Source organism: Euleptes europaea, chromosome 1, assembly GCF_029931775.1.
Source record: "Euleptes europaea isolate rEulEur1 chromosome 1, rEulEur1.hap1, whole genome shotgun sequence".
Classification (NCBI taxonomy): Eukaryota; Metazoa; Chordata; class Lepidosauria; order Squamata; family Sphaerodactylidae; genus Euleptes; species Euleptes europaea.
The window spans coordinates 103,539,508-103,552,970 of NC_079312.1; the positions used below are offsets into that span (position 1 = coordinate 103,539,508).

The 13,463-nt window shown below is 44.3% G+C and overlaps 1 protein-coding gene across 1 annotated transcript in view; it reads right to left on the reverse strand.

Annotated features, from left to right (window-relative positions):
• Positions 1 to 13,463, reverse strand: part of STK10 (serine/threonine kinase 10) — a 103,900-nt gene that overhangs the window by 35,258 nt on the left and 55,179 nt on the right. Inside the window, exon 3 of the mRNA XM_056851198.1 lies at positions 792 to 840. Coding sequence (XP_056707176.1) covers positions 792 to 840 — 49 coding nt within the window. The remainder of the gene's footprint in view (positions 1 to 791; positions 841 to 13,463) is intronic.

The following is a 13,463-nucleotide window of genomic DNA, read 5'->3' on the forward strand; positions in this document are numbered from 1 at the left end:
CCAGGAAGACCAGCAAATCCATGCAACCCCTGCCATTGCCGCTCTTCACCTTGTAACTCAGCCGTAGCAAATCTAAGTCACATTCCACTCCTACAAGACAGTCTTTGTACAGGTTTTGCTCATACAAAAGCAAGAGGAACAGTAACACTTTCTCCCTATACTGCAATTGGTCTTGGAGAGAAAGCACGATGTTTATTTGGTTGCCTGCTATTTTGTGTAAAGTAAAGCAGCAACAAGTATCCATCCTAAGGGCAGATGTCTTCCCTCTGCATCTACTTAATCTCTCATGGATATATGATGATCCTTCATATGTGTGCATGCCATGAGCTAGTTAAGATCTTCCCACTGGCCCAAATTATCAGTTCCTTCTGCAAGAATGGTCAATATGTCCTCCACTAAGAGCTAAGTATTCTCTGTTCACACTCCTTCCATAAACTAACAGGATCTGACAAAGGATTTCCAAAAAACACCTTTTCTATTGGTGTGCAGGACAGCCTGTAAAAAGTCTTATTTCAAAGGGCCTTTTTCTCAACTGCTGATATTTGATGAAAGACATTTGCTGACACAAATTGTGTGGCAGGTGCGTGGTTGGGAGATGAAGTTTTAGGGCAAAATTTTCCCTTATTTTTTATTATGGTGGTTTTAATACATTAATTTTTTTAAATGCTTTATATTGTATGCCGCCTCGAGCAATTTTCAAAGGCAGGAGTGGCTGGCTGTGATGGCCAGAGCTGATTTTTCAGCCAAAAGACCACAAAAGCTTTCCTGATTATGAAATTTAAGTCACTTACCTAGCATAACTGCATCCACTGCTCCACCAGGGCAAAACTCAATCATGATCTGTGTGTGGGGAAAGAGTGAAATTTTTACATGGGAGATAGAAACAATATTTCTTAATACGGCTCACAGATGACCAACAGCTCTGAAACATGAACAAGACGGTTGTTAGATGCAATACCAAGTTATAGTTATGAACAAGGTGATTAATTTCTTCCCTTATGTAACAGTGCAAGAGATCTTGGCACAAAATCTAATCAATGTAACTAATTGAAATAATGGTACTTCTACACCTTTGATAAGGCTCTTGGGAGGGCCTGTAGCTCAGTGGTAGAGTACCTGCTTGGCATGCAGAAGTTCCCAGGTTCAATCTCTGACATCTCCAGTTAAAGGGACTAGGCAAATAGGTGAGGTGAAAGACCTCTACCTGAGACCCTGGAGAGCCACTGCCAGTCTGAGTAGACTTTGATGGACCAAGGGTCTGATTCAGTATAAGGCATCTTCATGTGTTCATGTGAGTGTACATAACAATTATACATTCTGTTAGCAGGTGCATGTGATGGCAATCTGGCTGCACATCTGTCATTACCTTCTGAAGCTGCATGCTTGGTGGAGGAGGATGACCATCTCAGACAGGAGTGCACCTTTCTTTGGTCAAACATATAATCTTTCAGCAGATGCCACAACAATCCTGCAGGGTCAGCATTAATGTTATCCCTATTCTGCAGGTACAGGGCTGAGAAATAGTGATGCACCTTAGGTCAACTAAGAGGCAAGATCCAAACCAGTCTGGTTTACAGCTCTTCCTCTTTGCTACTACTGGCATTTACAGTTCCTCTTCTTTGCTACTACCTAACTGCCATTTGTCTGCCTTTAAAAAATTCCCTTTGGAATGTGCCTTCCAAGACCTCCCATAGAGTAAATGGAAGAAAGCAAAGCCTTGGCTTCAGAGCACAGGAAGCCTCCTTGCAGTTCTTCACTGTGATCCTGCACAAATACAAAATCAAAACCAGCCCACCCACCCCTCATACCTGGAGGCCCATCTGGAGCTGCCTAAAGGGTTACACACTCTGCATGTGTTTGTTTACAAGGTTTGATTGCAGCTTGAGAGCAGGGCTGCTCCAGATACTTGAACTTGCCAACAGGATGAGATTGTTGTCATAGTTGAGAGCTGACATGGTCAGAACAGCCTCAAATAAGCCTAAAACTAATAACGGTTCTTTCCTGCTTTAAGTTAATTTGATATTTACTGCTAAATAATTAGCAGTTCTCTTCAGATTTTGTCCTTCAAAATGGAACACATCCAACTTTTGAAGATGAAGCCAAAGTCAGCTGTCAGATTTTTTTTTTGCTGCCTATCTCTCCCCCACTAAATAGGAAACATTCCCGTGAACGCCATATGTTAGCCCTCAATTTCACAACTGCATTTCAATGATTTGGCTTATCACAGATGAAAATAAAATGCTAGCTTCTAATTGCAGGAGTACCTTACTTTGCAAACAGATCTGGCAACAAGTTTCCAAACCAGTTCATCATACACACACATAGACACAGACACAAAAACACAAATGAAGCTTGTATTACACAGGTACATTCGTCTTCATTTCTAACAATTGTCAGAAATTCCCACTCTCACAAATCCACCGCTCGGATGTAATTGGAATTCCCAGTCCCCCAACATTCTGCAGTTTTGCTTGCTCTATGCCAGAATGCTTTTTCATAGTCCAAATTTTGAAACCACAGTGTCTTGGACGCACCAAATTTCAACTTTCTGGGCAGCCTGGAAGCACCTTAGGCAGAAAGTGGCGTGTTGGTGAAGGGGTATACAACTATGCTACTTTCAAGTTTTCCTAGCAGACATGGTGCCTTGGACTACATGTACATGGCTTTTCTTATGTTCTTAATGCTAGTCATGATGCATACCTATTCTCTCCAGTATCAAAGGAGCATGCCTATTATATTAGGTGCTGCAGAACACAGGCAGGATAATGCTGCGGCAGTCGTCTTGTTTGGGGGCTTCCTAGAAACACTTGGTTGGCCACTGTGTGAACAGACTGCTGGACTTGATCCAGCATGGCTTTTCCTATGTTCCTATCCAATTACAAGTTCTAGCTCATTGGGAGGAGGAGGGGGAGGAGGAGGAGGAGGAGGAAGAGTTGGTTTTATACCCTGCTTTTCTTTACCGAAAGGAGTCTCAAAGCGGCTTACACAATCACCTTCCCCCACCCCCCCACAACAGGCACTTTTGTGAGGTAGGTGGGGCTGAGAGAGTTCGGAGAGAACTGTGACTGGCCCAAGGTCACCCAGCAGGCTTCATGTGGAGGAGTGGGGAAACAAACCTAGTTCACCAGATTAGTGTCTGCCACTGACGTGGAGGAGCAGGCATTCAAACCTGGCTCTCCAGATTAGAGTCCTCCACTCTTAACTTTTACACCACCCTGGCTCTCAACAAACCACCATAGCGATCAAGCATTAATCTTCGAGGCCAGACCATTGCGCACCACTACATTTAATAATAAAGCGGGTAGTTCATGTCAAGCACTCACAGACAAGGCAGGGATTTCTGTAGAGGATTCCCCAGATTTGCAGAAAAACACAACTTTGTAAATAAACCAAAAAAAGAGGACTGCCACCAAGCAGCTTAATAAGAACTGTGCAGGCCCCAGGAGGCACAGAATACTGAGAGCAACTGAGGGTAGTGAGGGGAATGTGGGAAAACCCAGAGAGGAGTGGAAACTTGCCTCCTCAAGTTCCTCAGAGTTTATAATATCCTGAAAGGAGAGATTGGGCTAACAGAGGCAATGTCTAACTTGCCCCCCTCCCCCCAGACAATGTTTTTACATCCCTATGGCAGACAGAAGGTAGGAGGGGAATAGCTCCAGTGGCATTCCTTACCAATCAGGTTTGGGGAGATTCACTGCTGGTCACACATACCAATAGACAGCAACCTTAAAAAGCAGATTCTGACATTACTTAGGCATGGGCGACCTTTTTGCAATAATGATATAAGCTCCAGTAGCTTTTAGATGCCCATAATGTTGTAACAAATATTCTAGTTGTGGCAAAAGAGTTTACACTTCCCACACATTGTAGTTCCACTTTCCACAGCACCTTCCAGCACAAGCAAACTTGTTGCTAGAGCTAGCATCTTTCCACAACAACAACAACAACAACAGGATACCAGTTTGTTGTTTTTGGTGGCTGTACAGTACAGCATTATCAGTGTGCTCATGATCAGCCACTTCACAGCTGCCCATGTACTGAACCTTAAAACCACAAAACCAGAATGCAGTTATTTACCATAAGTTGCTTGTTATAATGCTGCCCACTTAAGCACCTGCAAGAAAGTCTGTTGGTCTTATTTAATATTTCTGATGTGGGTCATCAGAGTATACTTTTGACTATAATTGCCCCATATTTTATGCCTATACATACCATACTCCCAGCTTTTGAAACTGAAGTGTGCAAGAAGTGCCTTTTCAAGAGCATTTTTTAAAACCCAGGAATGTCCCCGGATGCAGGGTTTGTTTGCATGAGGGATAAATGATTTCCTGAGAAAGTTAGACGTAGGCCTTATATGCATGGCTGTGTCCCTTGCGGTCACCCCTCCAACGACTTCAGGTCTTTGCTCTGATTATGTATTCTGTTTCCAACCGTCAGAGGTTATTTTGCTCTCCCCGAGTTTTCCCATATTTTGCCTGTGTTTTCAAATTTGAAAAAAAAAAGTCCCTCAAAACACGGGCAAAACGGGGAAACGCAGGGGGAAAGCGAAGCGACCTCTCATGGTCAGAAACGGCATGCATAATCCAAACAAAGCCCCAAAGCAGACAAGGGGTGACTGTCAGGGAAAGAGCCTTGCATAAAAGGCCTTAGAACAGAAGAATCTTTGGGTCTTGAAAGGGCCACAGAAGAGAGGAACAATGGCACCCTTGCATTTCTGCTTGACTTTCTGAAAACCCACACAACCATTCATGTGGCTGCCTTACCCCATGTCGAAATTATTATCCAGGAAAATGAATAATTGCCTTCATAGACCTCAAAGCTTCTTTGGTGTATTATACTGAATACTTCCCCAATCCACCTCCAAAGCTTGCCCATCCCATATACTTGGGGTGTTTCACTCCAGACATCCTTCATTCTTGCTATCTTTGTCTTGTACTGCTATGAATATCTGGTGATATCAATTTATTTTAAATCAAATGTCTGCCAACAGGAGGGTTGCTTTTCTTGACAGGGGTCCCTGTGCCTTGAATGTCAGAAATTCAATGTTCTTTCAGTACAAGCAGTCCAGGGATACTCCCTAGTGACATAGCTAAGTTTTTTTTTTTCTTGGAGAAAGACCTCTGTGTAGAGGACAACACACACACATTAATTTTGCAGCCGACTATTGATTAAACAATATGCTATTTGCATTGCACCATCAGTCTGAATATATAGATTTTTCAGCTATGGCCTCAGATTTGAGACTCCTCCCCTCCCTCATTTTGGCCTTCCAGAGATCTTTTAAAAACTGATTTATTTTGGGTGCATTTTTGTAGGGGTTCCCCCCCACCACCACCATTGATCTCCAGTTATAGGACTGAGTTATTTTTCCTTTACCAACTTCGGTTGACTTTTAGCTATTACTGATTTTCATATACCGTATATACTCGCGTATAAGCCGAGTTTTTCAGCCCAAAAAAAGGGCTGAAAAAGCCGAACTCGGCTTATACGTGGGTCAATACGGTAGGGTAGGGGAGGGGGGAGGAGGGAGAGGAGGGAGAGGAGGGAGGGGGGAACTTACCATTCTCACCGCCGCCGCTGGGCCCGCGAGGGTTCCTCCGGCCGGCAGGGGCCTTCTGCAGGGCCGGCAAGGCCGCCCCGCCCCTGCCGCCGGCCCCGCGAGGGTTCCTCCGGCCGGCAGGGGCCTCCTGCAGGGCCGGGAAGGCTGCGCCGCTGCTGCTGCCGCCGCCGACTCTCCTAGTGAGTAGGGGGTTCAGGGGCTCTTCCCCCTCCCCCCCTTGAATGGCACTGGGGTCGGGGTGGGTTGGGGTGGGTTGGGAGGTCCCGGGAGGCCGGCGGGAGGGTGACCTGGGGCAGGGGCAAGATCTTCCCTGCGCTCTAAAATGGCGGCCGCCATTTTAGAGCGCAGCTTTACCAGAAAAGGGAATTTCTTATTGACCCTCGGCTTATACGCGGGTCAATAAGAAATTCCCTTTTCTGGCCTCAAGTTTGGGGGGGTCGGCTTATACTCGGGTCGGCTTATACCCGAGTATATACGGTATGCTGGTTCATTGCCTTTATTATTACACTTTTATGTCATTCTGCTCTCTATGTGTTTTGTATACTGGCTTGAGTTGGTAGCAAAATGAGGTAGACATTTTCCAGATCAATAAATAAAATCAAAAAAATCTATATTAACATACCACCAGGGCTAGAAAGTCTTGTTTATATCTGTATTTTGTTCATTCTTAACAAAAGTACCGTATATACTCATGTATAAGCCGACCCGCGTATAAGCCGAGGTGCCTAATTTTACCCCCAAAATGGGGAAAAATTAGGCACCCGTGTATAAGCCGAGGGTCGGCTTACACAATGCCCCTGCCCCAGGTCGCCCTCCCGCCCGGTCTCCCGGGCCCTCCACACCCACCCTGACCCCAGAGCCACCCTAGGGAGGAGGGAGAACAGCCCCTGAACCCCTTACTCACCGGGAGGACGAAGCCCGCTAATCAGCTGGAGGCGGCGGCAGGGAAGGCACGCAGGCCGGAGGCGGCAGCGGCCGCGGGGCCCTGCCTGCACGCAGGAAGGCCCCGCTGGCTGCTCCCAGGCCACAGAGAAGGCGTGCGGGATGGCGGCGGCGGCGGTAAGTTCCCCCTTTCTCCCCCTCCCCCTCCCTCCTCCCCTCGCCTACCGTATTGACCCGCGTATAAGCCGAGTTGGCTTTTTTCAGCCCTTTTTTTGGGCTGAAAAACTCGGCTTATACGCGAGTATATACAGTATAAAACCTTACCCTTGGGATGAAACCAGAAAGAGTAATGCTTGTGTGGATATGGCATCTAGCGAATGGACCAGCAACCTGAGTTTTACAGGTTTCTAGTCCTTATAGCCGTGAATAAGAGTGCAAAGAAACATAGGCAGCCACTGATGGGCAAAATGGGGCCCAAGCAGTAATGGGGGGGGGGACTTCAGTGACCTGCTGCCTTGCTGCTATTCACTGGTTCTGTACCTCTACAAGCCCACCCATCATCCAATTGTCACATCCTTCCCTATTTCCATTCCTTGCAAAAAACAACCCTCAATCCTTTGTTTATTGTACACAAGATCTAAGCTTTCAGACTTATTTCAGTTAGACAAACCGAGGCAGAATTTGGCGTTTGGACACTTTAGGTCTATGCATCATCTGCTTAGATCTATCACATTTTTATCCCACCTTTCTTTCAGACACAATGTTGTGCAATAGTTACTGTCACAATAAGACTGGAGAGAGCTGGTTTCAAATCTGACTTAGCCATGAAGCTGTGTATTCCTGGATTAGACACTGTGGGCACTTTCACACATGCTGAATAATGCACTTTCAATCCACTTTCAATGCAATTTGCAGCTGGATTTTACTGTGTGATACAGCAAAATCCACTTGCAAACCACAGTTAAAGTGCACTGAAAGTGTGCTGAAAGTGCATTATTCAGCATGTATGAAAGCGCACTGTGTTTCAGTCTACTCTTAGTTACAGGGCTGTTGTACAATGAAAAATAAAGGGAAGAATCAGTTGAAGGAAGAGCTGGATAAAGATAGGAGCTCAGAGAAGCTTACGTGGTTCTTCCCCTTCACCATTTGATCCTCGCAAAAACTCTGTGAAGCAAGTAAGATGAAAGAGAAAGGCTGGGCAATGGTGTTTCATGGCTGAGCAGGAATTTGAACCTGGGTCTTCTTCTCAGGCTAACAGTCATAATAGTGCCCATTAGCCCTGTTAAGATATTTGCATAATTTGTTTCAGTTTACAGCACAGAGGGTTTAGTGAAGGGATAAGGATAATGAAGACTGCCAATAAATTTAGTACAATGAAGTAGAACAGCATGATTGGCACAAGATGCAAGCGAGAGCCCGGAACAGTGAATCTAGGATATTAATTTGCAATTAAGAAATGCCAGAGAGAGTGGAGACTGGATGTTTATGTTGCTATTTGAGCCATTCTAAGAAGCTTCCCAAAGATTTAAAAGAGATCAACAGTCTGATAAAGACTGTAAGGTTTACTATGCCTGATCAGCTCCAGACCCATTTTTTCACTGTGTGGCCTTTAGGTGCTCACATTCTGTGCAGGAAGGTGATGGGTCTTCCTCTGCTCTCCCTCAGCATCTGATAATCAGAGGTATATTGCCCTGTACATGGATTTTCTGTTGAGCTGTCATAACTAAAAGAAAAGGGGATAGCAACAGCAGAAAAACCCACTGCGACTACACTCTGCCATCCCATCCTACAGATCTTCCATAAGCATCTTCTTTCTGCCAAACAAATTATTGCAGCAAATAGATCAAGATCTTCTTGCATGACTCTGCAACTTTGGACTGAATGCCTGTCTGCCCCCATTCCTTCCTGCTTGTGTGCGTGCGGGGGGGGGGGGGGGTGGCTCAGAAAAAAGTGTTCTTCATGCCCCTGATGCCATGTATGCCAGACTCAATAACAAGTTTGCCACACAGATGGTACCCCTTCTAGTAGCCCTGGAGGCAAATCCATTCACAGAAACATGTTCTACGAGTATCTTTGCTACCGGTATCTTTGCTGCAAGGAGCCACATTCTGATGTAGGGGGGAGGGGAACTATGTATTGAATTTGAAATAACTAAGAGTATCACAAAGCTCGTTACTATTGGTTTAAAGCAAAAATTAATTGCAAAAACTAAGTTATGTATTGACCGATTGGTTCTTTTATTTCCATCCACAACACACCTCTTATCCAAGAGAGCATTGTAGTACCAAGTTGTAGAAGATACCTACAGCTCTAAAGTTATCGGTAAACGCCAGGATTTTTTAAAATCATCACATCACTGATACAGCCAGATATATAGAGGAACAGTTGCTGGCCTTGATCAAAAAGGTCATGGAGGATAGTTCTACTCATTAGAGACAGAGTTAGTGTCAGCGGTCAGCTACAAATGCTAAAAATGGAGTCTAGAGACCCAGAATAGAACAGCCTTGGAGAGGGGCAAGAAAAAAACTAATAACATGCTCTTTTGTAGATCAGAAACAGCCTAACCCTTATCAGTGGTTACTGGGTATTGAGGTCCAGGTGCAGAAGCAGCAGGGAACGGCAAGAATGCCCACTTTCACAGAAGCAAAGATATCATTCAAAGATGTGGTCTACTGGTGAGGGCCAACAAATAATTTATGTGTCTGAAACTTATAATTGCAATTTTTTAAACAGACTTTGTTATAACAAAAAGCAGCAATAATAAGTTAACATTTTTATATATATTTAAGAAGATATTCAAGTGTAGATAACTTTGTATGGCGTTTGAAGTAGTGTTGCCAACCTCCAGTTACTGGAGATCTCCTGCTATTACCACCGATCTCCAGCCGACAGAGATCAGTTTGCCTGGAGAAAATGGCCACTTTGGCAATTGGACTCTATGGCATTGAAGTCCCTCCCCTCCACAAACCCCGCTCTCCTCAGGCTCTACCCCAAAACCTCCCACCGGTTGCAAAGAGGGACCTGGCAACCCTTGTTTGAAATTATAATTATCCAAGAATGAAAGCACTTATCAAGTGGGACAACCAGCTATTGTTAGAGGAGATGATTTTTAAAAACTATAACTACAGGAAGCTGAATCGATTGAGAGCTTCTTAGAGGGGCCTCCTTGCTTGTGACCTGCTTATCTTTTGGTAAGATATTTTTATGGACTCATGTAATTGTTCTCCTTTATCTATGTAGCAGTACTGGATGGTTTAATTCCCCCCCCCCCCGTTAGTGTTAAAAATGCAAATAGTTATATGGTAATAAAGATAAAATGGAAGCAAAAATCCTCTAATAGTATTACTTGTGTACTGTATGCATAATGAACTAGAAACATTGTTCAGGTGTACTTCTTTGCAGGAATTTAGATCTGATATAGGACAGCTAACTAGACAAATAGAGTTTCTTAAGCGCACACCTGTATCTGAACCAGGCCTGACCTCAGAGAGCTGGGTTGAATTTCCCACTCAGACATGATGCTCACTGGCAATGCAATCCTATGCAGAATTATTCCAGTCTCAATCCACTGAAGTAAATGAGCTTACACTGGAGTAACTGTGCACTGGATTTCACTGTGGGTGTCATTGGACCAGTTGTTCTCTCTCAGTCTAACCTCGCATGCCGGGCTAATATCTTGTGTTGAAGTGCATCCATTATCATGCTGTTATTATACAAAAAACCCTTGCTTGGGCAGCAGCTACACAAAGGGACACATCCATCTGCATCAAATTTAATGGCTTACGCAAATCAGAATAAGCAAAGCGTATGGGAAAACACAAAGAACGGTACAGGAAGAGTGATGGTCAGATAACAGTTCTAGAATTATGGTCAAAATCAACACACAATAAGACTGCTGATCTGGTCACACTCAAATGTCACATAATATCAGGAGTTATTACACTGGTCACATATAGACAATAAGATTTCAAATATTTGGTGGTGGTATTGTACAATTCATTTTTTGCATTCTGTGTCTGATATCAAGCTAGTTTTGTGGGTGTAACTTTTACAAGTTGTACTAAGCCTGTGGAAACATGAGCTGCGCTTCAGCAAAAGAAGTGTGCACATTTTACTGTGCTGTGGGTACCTACTGTACACACTTCCACTCTCTTCAGTTCTTAAGACTCCTTTCATAAATGTTTTGAGATATCTGAAAGAATAGACGTTTATCCAGGCATGTGCTCATGCAGCCCTTTAAAAAGGAAGCTGTGCAAAGGTTCCCTTTGGGGTGGGGTTGACCAGCCCTAGAGGGGCTTGTGATCCGGACCAGGAGGGGAAATGGCTACAATCAGGACAAGGGAGCAAATGGGCTCTCCCTACCTCCATATGATGAACAATCATCACAATATTCATATGCTAGATAAGGGTTAGAACCAGAATGTCATTTTGTTGCTCTAAAGAAAAACTATCTGAACCCTACAGGGTCACCATAAATTGGCTGTGACTTGAACGCGGTTTACACACAAATGCAGTCTAAAGCAGTAATCCCCAACATTATGCAACCAACTACTTCACTGGAGCTAATTCCTCCTCAAAGCAAAGAACCAGTTGTGGTTTTCCTCCACCTCACTGGAGCAAGAGGTGCTCCAGAAGAGCCCATGAGGCATAATATTTGTGTCCACAGGAAGCATCCATTTGGAAACAGCTGCCTCCATCAGAGAAGAAGGTTTGGCTCCTAACATTTTGTGAAACCTCCCAATGTTTTGTGATTGGACAGAACCCCCAGGTAAGCCATTCTGCAATCGGTCCTACTTCTCCCCCATGACAGCCATTTAGTTGTGGCATCCACTACCTATCTGTGGAAGAAAAAAGAGAGGAATAATATAATTTATTGGAAGCGCTATGTAAAGGTTAAAAATATTTTAAAAACATTAAAATAGCACAATGGCATATCCTAAGGTTGACATCTGTAACCACAACCAAACGCGTTTCGGCCTATTGGGCCTTCATCAGTGGTTAATTAAAGGTAAATGTGTGCTGGCTAACATGGGTTTTAATTAACCACTGATGAAGGCCCAATAGGCCGAAACGCGTTTGGTTGTGTTTACAGATAGATGTCAACCTTAGGATATGCCATTGTGCTATTTTAATGTTTTAAAAATATTTTTAACCTTTACATAGCGCTTTCAATAAATTATATTTACAGTGTGTGTGTGTGTGTGTGTGTGTGTATGTATATGTGTGTGTGTGTGTGCGCGCGTGTGTGTTAAGTGCCGTCAAGTCGCTTCCGACTCATGGCGATCCTATGAATTAAAGTCCTCCAAAATGTCCTATCTTTGACAGCCTTGCTCAGATCTTGCAAATTGAGGGCTGTGGCTTCCTTTATTGAGTCAATCCATCTCTTGTTGGGTCTTCCTCTTTTCCTGCTGCCCTCAACTTTTCCTAGCATGACTGTCTTTCCCAGTGACTCTTGTCGTCTCATGACGTCACCAAAATACGATAGCCTCAGTTTAGTCATATTAGCTTCTAGCGTCAGTTCAGGCTTGATTTTATCTATAACCCACTGATTTGTTTTTTTGGCAGTCCACGGAATCCGTAACACTCTCCTCCAACACCACATTTCAAAGGAATCTATTTTCTTCTTATCAGCTTTCTTCACTGTCCAGCTTTCACACCCATACATAGTAACAGGGAATACAATGGCATGAATTAATCTAGTCTTGGTGGCCAGTGACGCATCCTTACACTTCAAAATCTTTTCTAGCTCCTTCATGGCTGCCCTTCCCAGTCTCAATCTCCTTCTGATTTGTTGGCTGCAATCTCCCTTTTGGTTGATGGTGGAGCCAAGGAATAGAAAGTCTTGAACAATTTCCATTTCCTCATTGTCAACCTTAAAGTTGTGTAATTCTCCTGTAGTCATTTGTTTTCTTGATGTTCAGCTGTAGTCCTGCTTTGGCACTTTCTCTTTTAACTTTCAGCAGTAGTCACTTCAAATCGGATATATATATCCACTACCTATCCTCAAAATTCCACAGGTGCCCACAGATTCAACAAGGTTGGCGACCCTTTCTCAATCTCACCTATCATTTATCAGATTTTTGTTAGGATGTGTGTTTATAGCTCTTTCATTTGGAATACTGTATGCAGTTCTGGTCACTGTATCTCAAGAAACACTCCACTGAGCTTGAAAATGTACAGAAAAGAGCAACCAAGATGATTAGGGGATTGTCAGGCTGCTATCTCGGTTTCGTTATTGCCTCTGTTTCTGCGCTGTACTGTCTGGCCAAGGTCGCATACCTAGGCCTGGGAACTCAGCTCCTGGGAAACTGTATTCAGCCTATGCTTGTAATCTCCCGCCTTTTCAGCCTTATATTATCTCCCAGCTAGTGAGTCTCTCATAGCTGTCATTTTATTCGTTTGCACTGTATGCCTATTTGACCAGTAAAAGCCATCTGTTTGGACTCTATATGACTTTGTGGTGATTTCTGGTTCTGTGGGCCAAGGGCTGACATTATGACAGCTAACTCTTCACCATTCTACTAGCCAGGCTGGAGCCCAGGGGGGTTCGCCTGCCACTTGGATGGGAGCTGTGCAGCTCTCCAGGTGATCTACTACCCTGGAGCCCTTCTCTGAGGATCCTACTCTGTTACAAGACTTAATCGCTGAACTTTTCCGGACTACCCGAGAGGTTTGCCGCTTGAGGGGACTGGTACAGAAACAGTGGCAATCTCTTAAAGGAACTCTCTGGATGTTGACGTCGGAGGATACTGATACTCGTTTAGATCTTCAAGACTTGGATCAATTACTGGACGATGCCCGGTTGGCAACTGAGGATTTACAAATCTTAACTGGACTTTTGGATAATCTTATTTCTCGAGAAACTCTTTCTACCATGGCGGGAGCCCCGCCGGAGGGTTTTTCCCTGATCCCGGATGCAGCCAGCTGTCAGGCTGAGGCCAAGCGAGTCGCTATTAGCACCGCTCTTCTCCTTGTGGAATGTACAAAGGACACCCCGGTAGCCACCTTGGCTCAAGTTTTG